General features: G+C 41.4%; 1 protein-coding gene across 4 annotated transcripts in view; it reads left to right on the top strand.

The window, feature by feature from the left end:
• Nucleotides 1-23,252, top strand: part of LTBP1 (latent transforming growth factor beta binding protein 1) — a 208,157-nt gene that overhangs the window by 128,021 nt on the left and 56,884 nt on the right. For all 4 annotated transcript variants that reach the window (XM_014533213.1, XM_014533212.1, XM_014533211.1 and 1 more), the window contains exons 17-20: nucleotides 1,862-1,984; nucleotides 3,414-3,536; nucleotides 7,962-8,084; nucleotides 14,675-14,800. In XM_014533213.1, coding sequence (XP_014388699.1) covers nucleotides 1,862-1,984; nucleotides 3,414-3,536; nucleotides 7,962-8,084; nucleotides 14,675-14,800 — 495 coding nt within the window. The remainder of the gene's footprint in view (nucleotides 1-1,861; nucleotides 1,985-3,413; nucleotides 3,537-7,961; nucleotides 8,085-14,674; nucleotides 14,801-23,252) is intronic.

Here is a 23,252-nt window from a genome sequence, read left to right as displayed (position 1 = left end):
TGTTCCCGTTGGTTATTTTAAAGACCCAGCGGTCACCTGATTCAAGATAACTGGGTTGCCTCAAGTTATTCCAAATGTGCATGTCATTACTTATAATGAATTACTTCTGACAGTCTTCCCAAGACAAATGAGGAACTTATGTAAGATGTCTGGCTTACCCTGCCGGTACTTGGAATGGAGGGTCTATTCTTGTGGCAGACATCGTCACATGAGAATACTTAATTTGTCATCTTCTTTGAGAAAATCAAAAAGAGTCCAAGGCACTAAAAATGTTGTCATACATTACATGAGATCCAACACGCTACAGGAGCAGTTGTTGGTCTCAAGTTCTTGAACTGAGAGACCTCAAGTATTTTATAGAATGTGCTGAAAGAAAATACGGTGTAGGCTATTCTTTGCTGTCGGCCACTCCTAGAACTAATAGACTTAGAGTGTGGAAAGGTATAAAATAATTCTTCAAATGAAATTCAGCTCACTTATTTGATTTCTCTTTTAGTAGTCAACAATTGGCAGGCAGGACTTATGTATAAATAAGAGGGATCAATAACACAATAAGTGAAACAAAAGTTTATAGTACACTAATTTCTACATAAAATTAAATGGAAAAAAACCCCCAAAATTCCTGAACTACAGTTAGATTAATAGTTTATGTGAGCTTTTTAAAGGAAACTTCTAATAACTCAAGACCTTGTTTGTATCAGGATAAAATCAAAAGGTTAATGCCTCCCTAGAGGTTAAGAAATGCATCTTTGCTCAGAAAACAGGTGATTGTCAATAATACTTAGGGGGAAGGACTGTTCTCTTGGGTAAAAACTTTTAGAGGCATTGTAACTAGGATAGTTTGGGAAGAAAGCAATAGTCAGACATTGATTGCTAGGACTTGGTTTCTGTAAAAGAAATCAAAGTCATTTAATTAAGGCATTTAAAAAATTCTCACCACTTTCTCTTTTGATATTCCAGCAGCCATCGATATAATACCATCATTTCACTTGGCTTTCCTTGTTTCTTTAAAGTTAAGTTTTGTGGTTAGAGTGTTGGCCCCCGCACCAAAGAGTGTCAGGTTTGATTCTGGGTCAAGGACACATTCCTGGGTTGCAGGTTGATCACCGGCAATCAATGTGTCACTCTTCTCTCTCACATCAGTGCTTCTCTCTCTCTCTCTCTCTTTCCCTTCCTCCTTCCCTCCCTCCCTCCCTCCCTCCCTCTCTCTCTCTCTCCCCCTGCCCCCCAATAAATAAATAAGTTCAGTATCTTTTAGCACAACTGTTTGATTTTTTACTTTTTCAGCTTCTTCTAAATACAGGAGACATGTTTATTTCTCTCCATTACTGCCTTTAATATGGTTTTGTTTTTAAAATTCTTGGTAGAGTCTTAATTCAACCTTCTTTCCTGAAATTTCTACATGCTGCCAGTTGTCACTATTTTGTGCTTGAGGTTCTGTCTTCTGTTTTCAACTCTCAAGTATTTCATCTTGTGTTTCTGCTATAGCCAAAGTATGGGAGAGATGGCAAAGGGCTTCATGTTATATTGAAAGTAGCTTTAACTTGCTCATAACTTTATTGTCTATTTGTAACTTTTTCCATTCCACAGTTCAGCTGCTGAGGTTGATATGAGGAACATTTAGTGAGCTGAATCAGACTAAAATTTAGAGGGTCTCATATAGGAAGTATTATTATTTTTGTAATATTAACCCCAGAATGTACTGTAGGGAACATTACATTCCCCCTTTTCTTTGTTTATAGAAAACTTAAATGGAACACCTTGTGGGCAGTGACTTAGTTTAGTCTGAGTTGAGACTAAACTAAGTCACTAGTCTAGATATGACCTAATTTCAAACAGTTGTCATTGTATGTGTTTACAGATATTGATGAATGTCAGCAAGGGAATCTCTGCATGAATGGGCAGTGCAAAAACACCGAGGGCTCCTTCAGGTGTACCTGTGGGCAGGGCTACCAGCTGTCAGCAGCGAAAGACCAGTGTGAAGGTAGGAGTGTGGCAACGTGAGCTCCTGTGCTTTTAGCCTGAGACCCTGGCCTGGAACAGGTGCACTCGGGAAAGTGAGGCACTACATCGATGATGGCTTTCTAGTCCCAGGAAGCAAGCGACTTACACTTACATCAGGAAAGTCAATGAAATGATGGAAAATATGTAAATTTCAAAAATAGGTAGTTAGTGATCAAGTGGTTGGGCATTCATATTAGTAAGAAAAAATATTGCTCTCTGTATTCCTTACTACAGAAAATCAATTCGGTTGAATTCATTTGAAAGTTGTGCACACTAGGATTCTTGCAATTAGAAGGTCATCATATCAGTCTGGTATGTGCTATGGAATGTTAATGACCTTAACTTTTATGGGTATTCAGCTTTACAAAATTTTTCCTTTTAAAAAAATCACTAAAGAAGACTTTTCAGCAAGACTGCAATCGTGTCCCCTTCTACTCGGGGATAGAGTTTGTGAAATATGTCCTATTCCTACAGGTGATAGTGAAGAGTTTGGACCTCACTAGGTTTGACCTTAGACTTAAAAGAAATTTAATTGATCTCAATACAAAAAATCACTTTCGGGTAGTAAATGAATCTGTGGTACTCTTTTCCAGTAATACCTCATTTACAGTAATAGGCAGTGGGCTGCAGTGTGCAACTCTCTAGAGCAGTGGTTCTCAACCTGCTGGCCCTTTAAATACAGTTCCTCATGTTGTGACCCAACCATAAAATTATTTTCATTGCTACTTCATAACTGTAATGTTGCTACTGTTATGAATCGTAATGTAAATATCTGATCTGCAGGATGGTCTTAGGCCACCCCTGTGAAAGGGTCGTTCGACCGCCAAAGGAGTCGCGACCCACAGGTTAAGAACCGCTGCTCTAGACTATCACAGAGTGTCATAGTCGAACCTATAAAAGAAAGCTAAGAAGTTTAGTGAAGGCTTATAGACCCCAGCAACATATTTACCACACACCGGTAAACAGTGGGATTCATATGTACAGGCTTTTAACACACTGTTTAAAATTGTAAATTTATCTGGATTTCTCCCTATTGGGGGATTAATAGCTTTTTACTAGAGGAGTGTTTCATTCACATAACAAAAAATCAAATCTAAGTTAATTATAAGCCATCTAGTTTATATACTTCCTTTGCATGAATGATTGAAAGAATTTTGTAATATAATTTTTAATTGATTGCAGAGAGGAAGGGAGAGGGAGAGATAGAAACATCAATGATAAGAGAGATAATCAATTGGCTGCCTCCTACTGGGGATCAGGCCCGCAACCCAGGCATGTGCCCTGACTGGGAATCGAATGGTGATCTGCTGGTTCATAGGTCAATGCTCAACCACTGAGCCACACCAGCCGGGATAAAAGTATTTTGAAAGCATCCCTTCTGCAGGTTCTTTTCCCTCCCCTGCTCACAGATATCGACGAATGCCAGCACCGCCATCTCTGCACCAACGGGCAGTGCAGGAACACGGAGGGCTCCTTCCGCTGCGTGTGTGACCAGGGCTACAGAGCGTCCGCCCTGGGGGACCACTGTGAAGGTGAGAATTGCTCCTGATTTCAGAACCAGAAGATGCCGGAATCAGACAGAAATCAGCATGTTTTCCCAGCCTGGGTCCTCGAGCCCAACCTTTTGGCTTCACAGTTGAGGACATTAGGTCCCTGCAAAGTGTTTTCCCCAAGGCCACACAGGGAATGCAGAGAAGGAGTGGGATCCAGGTTTTCTTCGCACTGCTGGGAGCTGTTTGTTAGAAGACCTGTGCCCGTGAGAGGAGGAAAAGACCAATGTAACTTTTCTCAGCTGTGGATGGAGTGTGGTCCTCGGTGTGCAGTTTTGACCGGTGACACCTTATTTATGCGGGGCCGGCATGCAAATGATCCACATAAGTAAATCCAAGTTAGTTTTGCAGATAATGGGAACGTTTTTAAGAGGCAGACATTAATTCGGTTTTGAGCTTTTTTCATAGGATATTCCTAAAAGATTCCCCACATGTACAGCACTGTGCAGTCATTACCCACTCCCTACCTGCCGTGGCCCAGAACCTCTCTGAGGCTGCAGGACTGCTGAATCAGCCTGCCACCCATCTGGCTCTTGTGACTTCTGTCTGCTTTTGGTATTCATCCAAGTAACAGTTTTTTCCTGACTAGCCTGCTGATTTGCTGCATTTTGACTCTGTCAGTTGTGAAGTGTGAATGTGGCAGGTCGGTGCCCCACGTAGAGCGTGTGAGTCTGAGTGGGAGTCTCAACCCCACCTGTGAGAGAAGTGGGTGTGCTTTCTCGTAAAAGCTTTTAGGGCCCGTATTTCAATGGCCCCCCATCTGGCTCTTGTGACTTCTGTCTGCTTTTGGTATCCATCCAAGTAACAAGTTTTTTCCTGGCTAGCCTGATAATTTACTGCATTTTGACTCTGTCAGTTGTGAATTGTGAATGTGGCTGGTCGGTGCCTCACATAGAGCGTGCGAGTCTGAGTGGGAGTCTGAACCCCACCTGTGAGAGAAGTGGGTGTGCTTTCTAGTAAAAGCTTTTAGGGCCCGTATTTCAATGGCCTCAGATACTTTTTAACTTCCTGCCCCAGTCGGTTGGGAAAGATCCACTGTACTTCATAGCCTCCTGCTTTGCTGCCCAGAGAGCTTGGCACAGCAGTCGCAGCCCTTCTGGGGGGCGATTTGGGCAGTTTCCAGGGCCTCACCGTGTCCACTATTGGTGAATCACCTTCTAGGATTTTACCCTACGGTGGTAATGTTCTAATGTTCTTCAAAGGTCTGACGACACCCGTGAAAAGTTGTAATCAACTTACCTATTGAAAAATAGGCAAAGGGTCAAACAAGTGATAAGTCAATCTAATAAACTTTGTGTGAAAGAGTGTGTTTGGGGAACTCTATCCACATGGGTAAATGTTAATGATCCAACATAGTGGTGCTTCAGAGTGGGAGAGGCAGCCTTGTTGGGGGGAGCCAGCCATGGGAACCTCTTGTGAAGTAAGTTAGCGGCGTGGCACACGCTGGGCCTGAAACCCTCCTTCCCTGATCCCGGCATGGCCAACAGGTTGACCAAGCCATTGATTAAGTTTTGGGTAATGGGTCCCATCCATGGGCATGTTCCTATTTTTGGGCTGTTATAACGTGTAATCACTTTTCGGAAGTTCAGGATGTTTATTCTCAAAACATCCAGTGCGTGAAAAGCCAAATAAAAACTGCTTAGCCAACTTCCTCATCATTGTTAATATATATGATTATAAGATATTATTCTGTTCCATGGGAAAGCTTCTTTTGGAATATATTATTGATTCTTTTTTCATCAAGTCAGGGCTCATTTTCCTACTGTCCTAAGTTATAAATAGAACTGGAGTCCATCTAGCTAAGTCAGAGCTCCCTCTGAAACTCTATTAGTGCTCCAGCCTGATAATTCCCATCCGGCACTGCTTCCAACCCTCCCAGTGTATTTAGCTGTAATTAACTGAGCTGTGACGGTTTTTTTTTTTTTAAATATATTTTATTGATTTTAATTCCCATCCTGCACTGCTTCCAACCCTCCCAGTGTATTTAGCTGTAATTAACTGAGCTGTGACGGTTTGCATGCCGCTCACAGCTGTGGGAAGAAGAGCCATCCTTCTTGTTGGCTTTTATATTACATGTGTAGTTTTTCTCTAATAAATTCTGGCAAAGACTTTGTTTTCCTACAGGGTTGTCCTGCAGTCCTGCTGGCCTTCTCTTAGAGTTGGAAGCCCAAGCGTTGTGTTCATTTCTGTGTGCTGTTGACTACACTCAGCAGCCACTTCGTCTAACATGATGGGGTTAGCTCAGTGGTCCTGGTTATTGGAGGTCCAGGCGTCTCAACCTTGAAAGGCTCTGCCTCCGACTTGTTCCCCTTCTAGGCACAGTGTCTGATTCCATGCCTATGTTAGCACCTTCCCCAGCCCTCACTGGGGTTGCTCCCTGCTAATCCCTTACAAAGCCTGAGACAAAGGTTCCTGATTTACTCTGACTTCCTGTGGCCCCTAGGTCACAAAATATTCATCAGCTGGGTGTCCTCACAGGGTTGTGGTCTTCACTGATGGGTCAGCAGCAGGGCAGAGGGTCATTAGTCATCACAGCTGGCCTTGATGGCAGCCATGGTGAAGCCTGGCCTTGCTGCTTTTCTGGTCCTGGAGCTGAAACACAACTGAGCCCTAGATGTTATCTCTAGTTCGACCCAACGAATGCTTGGTCTTTATGGACCAAATCAAAAAACTGTGGGAAGAAGTGATTTCTTTCCTTGTCAGAATCATTTATTTTATACATTTTTTAAACAAATATTTATTGTAAGCGCAGAACATAGAGCAATGAATCAAAAAGACAAAAATTCCTGCCCTCATGGAGCTTACATCTAGTGAGGGAGATAACAGTAAACGGTGTGTAGGTAAAATGCCTACACCTTAATTGGTTATGAGAGTGGTCACAAGAATGTGTCTAGATTTGTCAAAACTCATTGAAATGGACTCTTAAAATTAGATGTATCTATTGTATGTAATTATACTTCAGTGAAGTTGGAAAAACACACTAAAGAAAAGTGATAACTAACCCACTTAATTGTGACAAAGTCACATCAGTCATGTTTTATGTTTTAGGATCAGTATTCAGAAACACTTTAAATCTGGGTGATCCTCATAATATAACTTGTTTTTACTTTGATAAAATGACATTATACTAGGGTAAGGTGCTTATTTCTCTTTTATTTCCCCCATGACTGGTACAGGAGCCAGTTAATTAGTTGATTGGGTTCTAGGAAGAAAACTTAATTTGGCGCCTCCATGTTTTGAACCAGGCAGTGAGAACTAGACTCCAACAGGCTCCATATTCACTTCCTCCTGGAGCTTCTCATATATATTTAGCAGCGATCATAGTTATTTGCAAGAAATGCCATAATATGCCAAATCCTGAGAAAACAAAGACGGTTTGGTCCCTTAGCTTTCTTCACTGCTAATCATTTCAATCCTCTATACTAGACAAGAGAAGAGGGACTCATGGCGTGTGTTAGGGATAATGAGTTCAGACTGGGAGTGAGTGTGGTACTAAACAGCCCTCTGGGAAGTCCTGCCCAGCGATCATGCTATGAGGGGGGTCCTTAATTGTCTCATACGCTTACAGTCAAAAACTCATTATTGGGCATGTAAACCATTTTTAGTTGCACATATGCTATAAACATATATTCACAAATCCAGGCAGCCTCCAACCTGCTTGTCACAGCTGCTGAGTCAGTGACTTCCGCTTTGGTCTTACTGAGTCCCTTTCTGCCAAAAGCCCCTCTGCTTCCCCCTCCTCCTGCCCAGCCTGCTGACCAGACTCCACGGACATTCCTTTTGTTACAGGGAGTCCTCTTTTGACCTTTACATCTCTTCTCTAAATTCACATGACACCTAAAGTTGTTACAATTCTTTTGATAAATAATTATATTTTGTGACAATCTTTATGTTAAATTGTTTTGGACTTCTAAGATAATTTAATGTTTCATGTGTTTATTACTACAAATTTAGTTGAACAATCATTTCTCATTAGGGGCAGGGACCATGCCAAATACTTTTAAATTTTTCCTATAATGCATAATGCAGCATCATGTATAAATAGATGCTCAAGATATTCTTAACAGAATATATTTAAATAATGTTTTTTTATTCTCTGTCATCACCAAGAAAATAGCCAAGTAAATTACTCTTTGTTACAGAATTTTGACTTTTCCTCTTCCAATTAATTTCATTTGATGTCAAAACTTCAGATTATATATTATTCAAAGTTAAAATTCTTTCAAAATGTTTCATTTTTAAAAAATTCCTGAAGTTAAAAAGCTTGTCACTCATTTCAAATCATGTGTTATGAGTGATGTAAAAAATATACATGTACGTGATTTTTGTATGTAAATGTAAGGGAAAATACCTACTTGCTTAAGATATAATTTATTTAATCTTTAAAATTCTTAAATTGATTTGTAGATATCAACGAATGCTTGGAAGACAATAGCGTTTGCCAGGGAGGAGACTGCATTAACACCAAAGGGTCCTACGATTGTACTTGTCCAGATGGCTTCCAGCTAAATGACAATAAAGGATGCCAAGGTACTTCTTCTCTCTTCCTCTTTCTCATAATTTACACAGTCCTTCCATTCTCGATGCTTCCTGGTGGTGATCTGGGGTTGTACCACTTGCTTTATATGTAAATGGGCTTTGCCAGTTTGTATTATTAAAATATCTTTCTTGGGTTGGCATCGAGTAGGAAGTCCTCTTTTGCATGGCACCTTGTTATTAACCGAAACTCCTATGTTTTAGAACTGTGTCCTTGCTTTGCATGCTGTCAGCAACTGAGATCACCTGCAATCTGTTGTTTTTTCCATGGGTCAATCTTGGAACTTGATTCTAAATTATCTTTCTAGTTTTTCTATATCCTTTGTGGGCATTTGTCACATAGCTAATATTTATCTTTTTCCTTATCTCTGTTTTTATCCAGTATCCAGCTTTTTCTCTTCCTAAAAAAATCTCATTAATAATGTGATCAAGTCCGGCTGGTATGGCTCAATGGTTGAGTATAGATCCATGAACCAAGAGGTCCCTGGTTCGATTCCTTGTCAGGGCTCATGCCCAAGTTGCGAGCTTGATCCTCAGTAGGGGGCGTGCAGAAGGCAGCCAGTCAATGATTCTCTCTCATCATTGATGTTTCTATCTCTCTCTCCTTCTCCCTTCCTCTGAAATCAATAAAACTATGTCTTTAAAATATAATTTGATCAAAATTACGAAGGACAGGATTTTATATTATTTTTCAAAGTGCTATCATATGTAATCTAAACAACAGTACAGTGGATTAATAAGAACACAGCACTAATTACTACAACAGCTTAATGTAATATCTACTATGTGCTGAGTATTGTAGGTTCCTCATTTAATTCTTACAAAATTTGAGGTAGGTTTTCTTACATTCATTTTGTGCATAAATAACTGAGGCTCAGAGAAGTGAATTAGTGTGCGAATAAGTGGTAGAGCTTTGAACCCAATATCTTCTCTCATTACTATCTGCTCTGCCGCCATACCAATTATTATTGTATTTATAGCAGAAAGGAAGATGTGAGATTCAGTTGTTTTTCCCTGTGTAATGCATTGGGGCATGATTGATGCTGGGATGAAAAATTAAATAGTTTAGATCCTGTGCCCCAACATCTTTAGCTGTACCTGGCTGCCCCACAAGTTCTCCTGTACTTGTTAGTCCTAGTGTTAATGGCAAACGACACCAGATGTTAGACCTTGGTCCTTGAGTTCAGCTAAGAAAAGAATTAAGAGCCAAGGAACTCAAATACAAGCAAAAATGTATTTAGAAATTCACAGGGTTAGAAGAAGTGAGCCAGTTGGGCGGCATGGACTCAGGAAACAAGAACAGAGGTAAAGGAAAAGCCCTGGGAGCTTAGGAGAAAGAAAGGCAAAGAAAAACGTTCCTGCGGGAAGGAAGGGGAGAGGGATGGGTGTGCTCCAGAGAGAGCACGCACTGGGTCCTTCATGCTAAGGGTTTTTACAGGTCTCAGGGGAGAATCTCAATAAAATATTCATCAGCTGGGTGCCCTCTCAGGGTTGTGGTCTTCACTGATTGGTCAGCGCCAGGGCAGGGGGTCATTAGTCATCACAGCTGGTCCTGATGGCAGCCATGGCATCACCCTGCCTGGCCTTGCTGCTTTTCTGGGCCTGGAGCTGAAACACAACTGAGCCCTAGATATTATCTCTATTTTGACCAAAACTCTGTCTCTGTGGTCACCAGACCTGAAGCTTTGTTCCTAAGATTATTTGATGCTGGTCCTCATTGTCCTGAGGGCTTAATGCTTAGGGGAGTAGTTGTGCAAGGGCTTCAATGGGACTCATAGGAGGCTATTTTTTGGCCCCTTGCTCCTCCTTTAAGGGGGTCTATCACATGACTTGCACCATGCTGGTGAGGGAAAGGTCAAGGGATGGTGTGAACCTCATGACCAGCGATATGCTAGCGGAAGAAGGGTCATCCTGGGGGCAAGGTCCCACTCTACAATGCTTTGTTTTCCCAGTTTTGTTCATTTCTAGGTATCTGGGGCTGTCCACCCTGGTGACCTTCTATAACTGGCCTCTTTTGTACTGTGATCATGTCTTGTATAACTGCTTACTGTATCAATAGCATTTCCATGCCTATTTTTCCCATTAAAAACTCACATTTATATTTATCTTTGTGCATATTTATTTTTGGAAATATTATTTTTTTCTTATTGTTCTTCTGCCATTATGGAACTGTGTTTTGTATCTTCAAGTAACATTTAAATAAAGGATTGTTGAAGTTATTCTCTATGTACTGCTACTGAACATGTATGACTTCTTTAATCTGGATGGTCATAAACTATATCTCTTCTCAAATATCCCAAATTACAGTATTCTTTTTTTTAATCCTCACCAAGGATATTTTTTCCATTGATCCTTAGAGAGTAAGGGAGAGGGAGAGAGAAAGAGAAAGAGAGAGAGAAAGAAACATCGATGTGAGGGAGACACATTGATTGGTTGCCTCCCGTACACGTCCCAACCAGGGATAGGGATCAAACTTGTTACTGAGGCACGGGATTCGAACCTGCCACCCTGCGTTGCACAGGCTGACGCTCTAACCTCTGAGCCACCTGGGCCAGGGCAAATTATAGTATTCTTGAAAGGGAAGATGGTCTAATCTTTAAGATGTGGTACTGGAATAATATTATACCCTATATCCGTATCACACACCCAGCTGTATGTCACTGAGATACCAAAGACATGGGCCTTTGCCTCAAGATCTTTTACAATTAATTGCCTTAGTGATCCCAAGACTTAAATACACTGCTGTATTCCTCATTTAATATCAGATACTTGCCATCATGATTTTAATAAAATGAATTGAAGTTTTTCAGTATTTACAAAGCAGAATTTAAATGTACTTGGATTTAATGCAGTAAAGAAGGAACATTTGAATAACAAATTTGTGTGAGATTATCCACTTTGGGACTTTTACATCTTAACAAAATGAATCTTGATTTGCATAAAAATGCCAAGAGATGCCTGGAAACAAACAAACAAAATCAATCTGAAATCTGTTTTAAATACAAATTTTTTTTTGGCTGAAAAGTAATATTTTCTTTTCTGATATCTTTCATCACAATTTTTCTAATACCAACTAGAGGCAAAATCAAGTCTTACCATAAATGGACCATGATTTCATATTGCAAATTTTATTATTAAACATCTAGAGTTAAATCATGAAGAACTAATTTAGTCATTTATTAATTGCACTACTATCTTTGCTCAGATCCTTACATTTGTTTGTGACTTGATATCCATTCTCAAATATGTGACTGCTTCAAACATATGATGCTTTATTGACTGTCATTATTAAGTTGACTTCATTCTCTGTCACCTTGGTGATTCCTGTTTTCCAGAATGAATTAACATGTCTGCTTTAAAAAACTGAAATCCAAATGAATGAAAAGTATTCCTGAAGCTGGTTTTAATATCTTTTAAGCAATATCATCTATGAATCTGCTATGTCACCCGCTGTCTCCTAACATATGATGCTTTATTGACTGTCATTATTAAGTTGACTTCATTCTCTGTCACCTTGGTGATTCCTGTTTTCCAGAATGAATTAACATGTCTGCTTAAAAAAACTGAAATCCAAATGAATGAAAAGTATTCCTGAGGCTGGTTTTAATATCTTTTAAGCAATATCATCTACGAATCTGCTCTGTCACCCGCTGTCTCCTATCAGAGGCTGTTTATGATCAGAGGCGTGCACACTCACTTTGTTTAGAATTATCTCTTTTTGCTATGTTTTTGGAGGCAACTTTGTGGTCTTTCACTCTGCTTGAAGTTAGTAGCCTGTTCCTATCTAATCCCATGGTCATGTCACCATTCTGTAGATTGGCGGAGATTTCAGTTTGTTTTAATGCTGAAAATGTAATAACAATGTGTATTAGGCATAAACTTTAAACCTTCCCTAATAATGCGAAGAAAGTTCTGTGTCAATAAGTCACTTTCAAGTGGAAGTGTATTTAAGATTCTCTTCCCCCAGCGAAATTAATGATGTATACAGGCAGCATGGAAATTCCATATTAATCGACTCTTTAAGGGATGTGGCAGCATACATTTGAGATTCAGAACACACTTCAGTTTCACGTTTTGACGTACACACGCCAAATGGCGAATTTCTGTGGAATCTCAGACCCGTGAAAGAAACACAAATATAGCCTGGCTTTCAGCTGAGTTACTAGCAGCATAGCTTAGAAATGGCTCAATAAGTACAACCCAAATTGAATGCATATGTTTCTCTAGTTCCAGATAGTCGTGTTGTTCTTTCTTAGTGGTTTCCTGGAAAAAAAAGTCTGGGAATCCATTTTCAGTTCCTGTCATCAAACTTTTTATACAATTATTTGTTAATCATTGACTTCTCTTGAAGCACGAACTTTATGCACATTATTCCCTCTGAGAAGTTGCAAAGCAGGCAGCTTTTAAAAGGCCACATTGAGGCACTGGATGAAATAAGGGGGTGGTCTCAACCGCCAGGGCGTGACCTTGGGCTTGATCTCTAGACCAGTGGAACTTTTTGTTACCTTTTTGCCCAGGTAGAGATGACTCTAGGCAGCAGGTTGGAAAGAAAGAATGGAGCTTAAGGCTAAGAGCAGATCAGAATTCGAAAAAGATTGTCAGTCTGAGATATTATCAGTAGTTAGAGAGCAAACATAGAAGCTATCAAAAACTTTTATAACAGAGGTGAAGAATTTTTCAGTGTGAAAAATTGAGAAATAGTTAAGTAGGAAATGATTCATTCCTCTCCCTTCAAATGTCTTAAAATCAGTGACAATAATAAGAATGGAAGGGTTATTAAGAAAATTGGGTTATTAAGTCATTGCTGCTTGGTTTTTTACTTTTATTTAGCAATGGATAGGCCAACTAGTCTGAATTATATGGCAGATGGTAGGACAAATTGTTCAGGATTAACAGATCCTGGATACAGGGGGAGGGATGACTTTCTTGAGAAAGGGAACAGCAGGGTTGGTGGCTAAGCATGTTCTAGAGGTCACTAGGAAGGTCTCGTGCTTTGCAGTTATTCATGCGTGTTCTTGCCTCCCCTGTTATATTGTGAGCTTCATCATGTCAAGTGCTCCATCCTATTTAACCTTCTCATAGGCATCATTCAGTAAATGTTTTTCATTGAATTAAAGATAGACTCCTACGAGGAAGTACCGAGGACCTCGTTAGTAAGAGACAAAGGATGGTCTAGGGCACTTTAGGAAGGCAGGAGAATGCCCTTAGTAGGACTACTGCCTGGATGGTGCCAAGGACCTGTGATAGTTTTTATGATCCCCGCCCCTTAATTAAGTGAACTAGCCAGGTAGAGTATGAACATGACGGAAATGTTGTAGTGGACAGACATTCATCATACACTACTAATGTGCTGTATTAGAAGCTGGGGACTCAATTAAAATATGTAGTCTCATTAAGGAGCAATCAATGTAGTGAGGGACATGGGTAGGTGAGGGGGTGAGGGGGTGTGGGGAGAGATGAACCTTAATCAGGGAACTTATTATATACATATATGCATAGCCCGTGGACACAGACAATAGTGTGGTGAATACCTGGGAGGGGTGGGTGCAGGGTAGAGGGGGTCAGTAGAGAAAAAACAAAACAAAGGGGACATCTGTAATACTTTCAACAATAAAGATAAATTTAAAAACCACACAGTGCAAATAGGCAGTTTTCTGTGTTAATACCAATGTGAAAAATTGAACCATTCTCCAGGATTCCTTATGTTGTCAACTTAACCAGTGCAATTAGAACTGGCTTGAAAGAACATCATACTTATGCCAAACTCTTCATGCTTTATCACGGTTCAAGAGTGCGTCATGCCTCTGGCTACAGGGAGCAATAGCACTTTTCATTGGGACAGGCAGAGTGTCAGGTGGTTAGCACACGTCGTCAATAGCAGCTACCACTCTTTGACCTTTAGTTGTGTGTTAGGCACTGCACTAAGCAGTTGACCCCCATTCACCCGTTTCATCATCACAAAGCTCTGCAAATAATAGGAACTTCCTGGTCTAAACTGCCTTCTTTTTCTTGCATTTTCTTTCTTTTGTCCATTTTCAATGAAATAAAGATTGGAGCCTATTTTATTTATATTGTCAGCAGACATTTGTGAAGCGCCGTTTCTGAACCAAATGCAATAAATCAGCCTTGCCCTTACGAAGTTCACATCCTAGGGACTGGTATGCATGGATGTTACAAGGCTACAACAGCGTTAGCTGTATGCATGGCAGTGGGAGTGGGCAGAGGGGCACACAGCTTTCTCACCGACGAAGAATATTTCACAGAGGAGCTGTTGATTCTATGAGACTGTTCCTCAAGTCTAAAATGAGGCTAGCTTTGGGTTGAACCCTCGAAATTGCTTTTTTTTTTTTTTTTGGTAGGTCAGAAATGGTGGAACATTGGCTATTTCATATGACTCAACTTAAATAGTTTCATGACATTTCCACTTTGTCTTGTGGTCTGGTATTTGTACAAATGGTGTGATTGTGCCACAAAATAAGTGTCCAATCATTTTGTAATGGATTTCTCTACTGTATGTATGGTATTATAGGGGAAAAAAAAACAGATTTTTTTTCAAGTGTTTGGAACTTTCTTTTCAATTCCAGACATTAATGAGTGTGAGCAGCCTGGACTCTGTGGCCCCCGTGGAGAGTGTCTGAACACAGATGGCTCTTTCCACTGTGTCTGCGAACAGGGCTTCACAATCTCTGCGGATGGCCGTACGTGTGAAGGTAAGATAAACACGAGGAATCCTGTTGTTAACCGCGTGATAAAGCAGCGAGGACGCTGCTTTCTATGAAACAGGCAAAGACTCCCAGACACTAAGAGATAGTCCCAACTGAAGACCTCCAGGCATCAGGGCGACTCCTCCCAGAAGTCATCGCTCAGGGCTGCTGGGATTTACAAGTAGGATAACCTAAGGTTTCGATGGGGAAAATACTCACGGATGACTTCACTGCTGGTACTGAATTAATGAGTCAAAATGCACGGGAGGCGATGATTTAGGTGCACGTGGGAGACCTAAAGGAAAACTGGCAACTCCGGGGTGTAACTTGACACGGGGCCTGTTTTGATTACGCTCCATATAGATCATCTCCATCATTCTGTTTATAAAAATAATGTCTTGCTTGATTTCTCTGCACCACTGCCAGCAGAGACTTTCCAGAGTTATTCCTCTAAATAGCCTTAGCTCTAGGCCAGTATATTTTTTTTACCTGTCAGTATTTATTATCCCCTGCACGCTAATTCAGTTAAGATAACACTGTTGGCTTCCTGTTTGCAACCTCTGTGTGTTTGTAGGGATACAGCCCTGGTTAGAGTCATAAGATTTATGTCCTTGATGACATTATAGTTTGATAAATGGAAGAATAATTCATCGGAACCTTTTCAAAAGAAAAATGAGCAGATTCCCATAATCATCATTTCAATCTACCTCTTTGAGAATGTCGGTTAGGAAAACCCAGCTATGTTGTAAGGAAGGAAAATGGGAAGGTTCTGTCCTGGGGCTATGAGAGAACCCACATTCTTTGCTGGAAAAAGTAGTGCAGCGGGAAGTCTCTGCTCTCCTTGCTCATACCACAGTGGAATGGTCCGAGGAACAGCGACCAGGTTCATCTGAAACTAATTATTATGTTGGGAGGAATACACTGATCTTATAAAAAGCAGGAGATTGTTGAAATTGCTCTCCTGCTGAGCAGACAAAACATTGATGCCAGATTTGGCCCCAAGTGAAAAAAAGAGATAGTGCAGGGTGCGGTTTGAGCAAGCAGATTTTGAGGGCTTTGGAAGTGATCAAAAGTTGGGAAGTGGAGCGAAAACATCGTAAAAAGGTGGCCATGAGAGATTTACGAGGACACCATGTTTTCGTGGTTCGAGGTTTAGGTTAATTTTATACCGAGAGCTCTGAGACTTCGGAAACCCGCCGCAGGAACGCGTCCGTTCTTCCGGAGGGACGGCGGCATCTGAACCACTGGTGAGACCGGATGGCGGAACGCCCCTTTCCCTGCGTTCCAGAAAGAGGCAGGGTGGCCTCCTCAGTGAGCTCTAAGTCCTGGCTGGACAGGGCTCCCTTCACTGGAAAAGAGTGCAAGTTAGACCTGCCAGTAGTTGTGCCATGAAAAAACCATGTTCAAAAAAATGTAAGACGCTCAAGTGCTCACTTGTCAACACTGTCATTCCGGAAGAATATACCAACGTAAATATATTCCCATTTATTTTTTCTCTTGGACTTAGTCATTTTTCTTTGTCTCTCTCTTTTTTAATACTGACTTTTGCAATTCCTGAGTTTTATATTCACTTTAATTGCAGTTCTCATTTTTTAAAATATATTTTTATTGGTTTCAGAGAGAAAGAAAGAGAAACATTAATGAGAGAGAATCATTGATGGGCTGCCTTCTGCATATTCTGCACTGGGGAATCAATCCCCAACCCAGGCATATGCCCTGACCTCCTGGTTCATAGGTCAGTGCTCAACAACTGAGCCACACCAGCCAGGCTGCAGTTCTAATTTTTGTTATGCATTTGCTTGGCAAAGACTTGAACTTCAAAATGAGTTTTTAGAAAATGTCTAGTGTTTTGTAAATTATTGTACCTTAGTATACTCTCTCTGACACTTGGTTCCTTCCTTTTTTTAACTCCAGAATCTGAACAATATTACAAGTAATAAAATAGGTCATTCACAATATTGTGCTGCTATAGGGCAGTATTGCTAGAACTCTTCTAATTATTAGACGTGTTATTCTCTTTCTAGAATAAGCTCTGCAAGGCTTTCGTTTCGTTTGGGCTTAATCCAATATATTAAACTGGCCCAAGTTTCCTTCTGTTGGACTGAAACTCGTGGAGGTAGCAGTGTGTCCTGACCCTGCCCCTGGCCGTGGCCTAGGTGGAAGCCAGGCCATGTGATTGGGAATTACCTGGGGAGCTTAGGTCCTTGAATGACGTCATTCTGTTTAACATCGTTTTGCTATAACCTTGATGAGATGCCAGAGGGGCTTAACTCTTGTTTATGATATCAATCAGCTGATAGTAAAATTGGTTTCATTGTGCGTTGTTTCGCTGCGAGTTGTGGAACATATTGACGATGTTAAGTGAAGATCTATATTGTGCTTGAATTCACATTGAGAACGCGTTTACTCCTACGCATGCCGCTTCCTCAGCCTCTGAACTTCTGGTAAAGTCGCTGAAGCCGCATTGGTGCTGGGGCTGAGTGGATCTCACCCCGCTAGGGAAGGAGGGCCCTTCCCTCATTGTCCGTGGCTTGGAGAGTTGTCTGCATCTGGTCACAGTTAGGGAACACAGTGAAGAAGCTGCCTCTGTCAGCATGAACCATCTCAAGTGTCAAGTAGCAGGTTCCATAGAAATAAAAACAGCGCCGCTGGCTGCCTCCCTCCCCTGCTGTTGGTGGCCTCTGGGAGCACCTGCCTGCGGAGGAAGGAGCAGCACCTTGCTCCTCCTACATGACAGAGAACAACAGTGTTATTTGCAGGTCAGCCAGAGTGGAGTGGGAAGTAAGTGGTGAATGAGCAGCTATTTCATTCATGTTTTCATTCACTCTGAGAATATACACAGAGTGCCTGTCCTTGCCCCTCATTGTTAATGTTCTGAGGGCAAAACCCACCCAGTTCTTGCCTACATGGAGCCTACATTCCAGGCGGGGAATTAGGGATAAATAAGTAAATAGTACCTGGAGAAAATTGTGTTTTTGTATTTAAGTAATCCAGCATAGTTCTACTCTATGGGTATTAATGCCAAGGTGTTTTTTCTCAAGTCCCACCCATGGGACCAGGACCAGGACGCTTTGATTGCTGCCTCCTCTCTGTGCTTCCCCTGCTTCTCGTACTAGTAAGTGTGGCTCACTTGCTCCTCCACTCCTTTTTGTCCTCAGGCCAGAGCTGTGATCTTGTGTAGAAAAGCAAAGGAAACTTGGACTTCTTTCACTTTTATATCCCAGTGCATCAACCCTTTTGTTTAAAACGTCATAATTCTTTTGCCCTCTTACTGTTTCTCACTTTTTTACTGTGGAATTTTTTTTTAAACCTCTTACTGTTTCTCACTTTTTTACTGTGGAATTTTTTAAAAAACATATTATATTGATTTTTTTACAGAGAGGAAGGGAGAGGGATAGAGAGTTAGAAACATCGATGAGAGAGAAACATCGATCAGCTGCCTCCTACACACTCCCCACAACCAGGGTACATGCCCTTGACCAGAATCAAACCCGGGACCCTTCAGTCCGCAGGCCGACGCTCTATCCACTGAGCCAAACGGGTTAGGGCTATTGTGGAATTTTAATGCATATGCAAAGTATCTGTCATCCCATTTATAAGGTGACTCGGGGTTTGGTTTCTTCATCGCCAGCAGAATGTGTGTGAGTGGGAGGTGATTAAGGAAACGGACAGTCAGATTCTAAGTGCCACCTCGTCTGTCCCCTGACGCCCTGGAGAGATGCCTGCTGGAGGCTGACTTTGCATCACTCCCCTCGCCGGCCTCTTTGCCTGCTGCTCTCTCAGTGGGTGTCCAGGCTGAGTGAGAGCTGGAGTCAGGGACACCAGACACCTCTAGACCTCAGCATGCTTCCAGCCTGTTCACACAACAGCGTGGCCACACTGGTCCCACAAGGACCTCGAAGAAGCAGAGGGAGCAAGAGTGGCTTTCAGAACCCAGTAGTCTTGGCTAATTGGGCCTACAAACAAAGACCAACATCACTCCCTAAAGCCCTGCCTTTTAGAGCGCCTCCTCAGTCCTTCCTTCATTTGGCAAATATTTCTTAAGTGTATACTACGTTCCAGTCACTGTTCTCGGTGGGTTTATAAAAGAAAGGTTGACATTTTGTGTCTGAGGACCAAAGGAAGCCTTTTTCTTTCAAACCACTTGTCCGCTGGCCAAGTGACAGCAGCCTTAACAGACAAGAGGGCCTGCGGTTCTCTGCTCTGGGCTTTTTCCTATTGCCAACAGGAATTCTGTTGTCCGAACAGGGAATAAAAAAATCAGAGCAGACAAGCAAGAGCAAACCCTAATGTCAGCTATGGACTCTGGGTGACAGTGATGTGTCTCTGTTGGTTCGTCATTTGTAACAAAGGTACGACTCTGCTTCCCCAGTGTTGATAGTGAGGAAGGCTGGGGGAAGGGTGCGGTTTGGAGGACCTGGGGGAGTATGGGAACAAACGTTCTGTGAAATTTTACTGTGAACCTAAAACTGCTCTTAAAAATAGTCCGTTTTGAAAAGTCAGGCATTTCTGGAATTACCTATTTTTCATCAGAAAAGAAAAGTCAGCACCTTTCATTTTATTTTATTTATTTTTTTAAATATATTTTATTGATTTTTTACAGAGAGGAAGGGAGAGGGATAGAGAGTTAGAAACATCGATGAGAGAGAAACATCGATCAGCTGCCTCCTGCATACTCCCCACTGGGGATGTGCCAGCAACCAAGGTACATGCCCTTGACCGGAATCGAACCTGGGACCCTTGAGTCCACAGGCCGATGCTCTATCCGCTGATCCAAACCGGTTAGGGCAGCACCTTTCATTTTAATTCTGTTTTCTATTCCTATATTTTCCTGCCCTGATGTGGTTGTTTATTTCTCACTTTTCAAAATGAGTACCCCAGACAGACCGTGGGATAAGAAGCTTCTGCTCCCACTTTCTAAGCCATTCGAACATTGATTCACAAACAGAGCACTACAGGATTGGGAGGGGACTTAAAATGTCCAGCCCGAATCGGAACCCCAAAGTACACCAAGGTCCAGGTCCTGTTGTTAAACAGCCATGGAGACTCGAATCCCCAAACCTTTCTAGGCACCTGCTGTACACCACTTGTTCACTCATTCACTGGGAAGGGAAAACATACCGAACGCAGGTGGCCGGGATGGCCGGCTTTGCGATGCTTCCTGAGAACAGTGATAACAGAGAGACTAAAAGAAGTTGGGTTCAAACTCTCAGGCCACTTTTGTGTTCATCGGGAACCAGAAAACGCAGTAGAGGCACCTTTTGCCAAATCAAAGAAAGGAAAACAAATTGGGAGCGAGCGTGGTTTTGTTTTCAGACTTTTAGGTACGTTTTCTACAAACCGTGGAGAAAGGATAAAACCTTTGCTGACCATGCTCCAAGGCAGTTGGCGGCTCTGGGGCACGGAGATGGAACTCTAGATCTATCACCAAAGAGAAAACAGTTTTGAAAACGATTTAGCCAAGTAGGACGTCGAAGTACCTGACACAATACTATATTACATCTGGCTGCTTGGCCCAAGGATTTTACGTTTTTTAGTGGTTTGGGGGTTGGAAACTGAAAACTCTAGTAAGAGAATACGGCCTGAGTATTCCTGACTTTTCTGAAGAAAGGGAATTTAGGTTAACAATCGGATTCTTTCTCTCCCATGTGTAACAAGAATAAGGGTCGTGCAACATTCCAGGTAAGGAAGGGAAGTGGCTTCCCACTAGAAAGGCTACTGTTCTTCATACTCATTCCTCCTGTGCACGCACTTCTGCAGAAGTGAGTGAAAATGGATGTTTAAATCATTAGGGATCGAGCTGAGGAAATTTTGCTGGAATAAGCTGCTTTTGGACCTGGAATACATATTTCCCATGCATTGCATGATTGTCTTCCGTATAGCAACATTTGTATTTTAAAAAAGTGCGTAATAGTAGCAAAGAAATTCAAGAGCTCTTCCTAAGCCTTTTATCACTGCTGACCTAGAACCCCAGAGCTATGAAAAAATCAGCTGTTCATAGAAGGAGAAGTAAACACTTTCTTACAGCCAAAAAACAGACATGAGACTCCCAGAAAGTGAAGTCTTTGACTAGGCAAGCCACCCCTTCCACTTTCCTCTGCCTCCCAGCTCAGGTCCGGGGGAACCAGCTTCCGGCATCTGTTAGGGTGAGTCTTTTGATGTCATCAACAACCTGAATACTTGATAGGTCATGGAAGGTTGTAAGTAGTGGTTTTATATATAATGCTTAATATGTTGATTTCCAAATTAGTTACTTGCTAAGCATCTAACTGATAGAATATTATGTGGTTTTCTTGGATTCCCAGTGTGAGTGGACTGCAGATACTTCATATATATCTGATTTCATGACTTTATTAAAAGCTATAGCAATAATAATAATGGAGTTCTTGCTCAGCCAGTGTTGCTCAATGGTTGAGCATCAACCAATTAAATAGAAGGTCACAGTTCAGTTCTGGTCAGGGCATATGCCAGGATTGTGGGCTCGGTCCCCAGTAGGGGGCATGCACGAGGCAGCTGATCAATGATTCTCTCTCATCATTGATGTTTCTATCTCTCTCTCCATCTCTGTTCCTCTCTGAAATCAATAAAAATATATTTTAAAATGTTTTACCTCATCATCTGAATCCTCCTTATTCCTGCCCCCTCCCCAGGCCTTCACCACACTGTTGGCCCCCCCCCCGCCTTCCCTCTGAGAATTGTCAGTCTGTTGCATGCTTCCATGTCTCTGGGATCTATTTTGTTTGTTAGTCTCCTGTTCATTCCACATATAAGTGAGATCATGTGATATTTGTCTTTCTCTGACTGGCTTATTTCACTTGGCATAATACTCTCCAGGTCCCTCCATGCTGTCTCAAAGGGTAAGAGAGCCTTCTTTTTTATAGCTTCATAGTATTCCATTGTGTAAATGTACCACAGCTTTTTTATCCATTCATCTACTGATGGGCACTTGAGCTGTTTCCAGATCTTAGCTATTGTAAATTGTGCTGCTATAAACATAGGGGTGCATACATTCTTTCTGATTGGTGTTTCGGGTTTCTTGGGATACAAGTGGGATTCCTAGAAGTGGGATCACTGGGTCAAATGGCAGTTCCATATTTAATTTTTTGAGGAAACTCCATGCTGTTTTCCATAGAGGTTGTACCAGTCTGCATTCCCACCTGCAGTGTATTAGCTACTTTTAAACTCAAACTGTATCTAAAGTCAATTAGAATACAATATAGTGACTCGTTTATACATAATTGGCTTTAATTCTTACCCTTTGTTTTCCCCAAAAGTTTCATATGACTTACTGTCCCCATTCACCCCCTCAATATTTCAAGTTTTAAAATGTTTTATGTATCTGTTGCCAATAAACTGATGGCTAAGGCTTATGCTTGTTTGCATTTAAGCATTGGAGTTATTTCTAGAGGTACACTGTTTCCTGTGGTTTCAAAGCTGATCTTTCTTGGACTCTTATTTGAATACGGAAAAAGAAAAATTAGAATAGTGAAAAAAATGGGGATTTTTTTGGCTGATTTGATATTGCCTCTGGGGCCTGAGTGTCAAAAAGATGAATCTGGGGTTTGATATGTTTGGCCCGTGCCTAGGGCTTTCTCCCAGTCCTCGTTGGCAGCACCTCCCAGTGTAAGAAAGACTATACGAAAAGAGAAAGTGTGCTGCCTGGCTCTGAAGTTAGACAAAGGTGTTTATTTTTAAGCAAATCGCGGGTGTAAAAATATAAAACTATTACATTAATGCAAAGATGGTCCAAGTAACTATAAATAAATCTCAGACAAATAGCAGTGCATTTAAAAAACTTCTACAGTGTAAACACACACGTGTATATTTCACACATACTGTTTTTTTGCCAGGAGTAATTATGGTCGGAGAAATATGCAGTGAAGTTCAGGATATTTTCCATGAGTATCTAAAGAACTTTTTCTGAATGGCATAGAATTTATTTATACTGGAGGATTTATTCAAATAGTCTTCTTTTTGTGATAGTCCATTATATAGTCCATTAAGATTTTTTTTTAGCTTTCAAGAGTAGAAATTCTTTTTTTAAAGTTTTCTTCTCATTTCTTTAGATTTTTAGCAATGTTTCTTTTCTGTAGCAAATTCAAATCCTTTCATTCACGTTTTCCGTTTTCATGTAGTATTCTGTCGATCCCTACTGGGAAGCAATAGGAAGAAAATGGCTTTTTAAATTCAGAAATCCACTTAGATTCTCTTTTTCTCAAAGGAAGCATAGATGGCTTCCTGTGTTTACAGGTGTGGCTTTTGTGAAAAGAAAAGTATCTTGCTTCTCGTTAAAAATATGCTACTTTTGCCCTAACCGGTTTGGCTCAGTGGATAGAGCGTCGGCCTGTGGACTGAAAGGTCCCAGGTTTGAGTCCGGTCAAGGGCATGTACCTTGGTTGCGGGCACATCCCCAGTAGGGAGTGTGCAGGAGGCAGCTGGTCGATGTATGTTTCTAACG

The sequence above is a fragment of the Myotis brandtii genome, unplaced genomic scaffold (assembly GCF_000412655.1).
Source record: "Myotis brandtii unplaced genomic scaffold, ASM41265v1 scaffold953, whole genome shotgun sequence".
NCBI lineage: Eukaryota > Metazoa > Chordata > Mammalia > Chiroptera > Vespertilionidae > Myotis > Myotis brandtii.
This window is presented reverse-complemented; position numbering and strand designations above follow the sequence as displayed.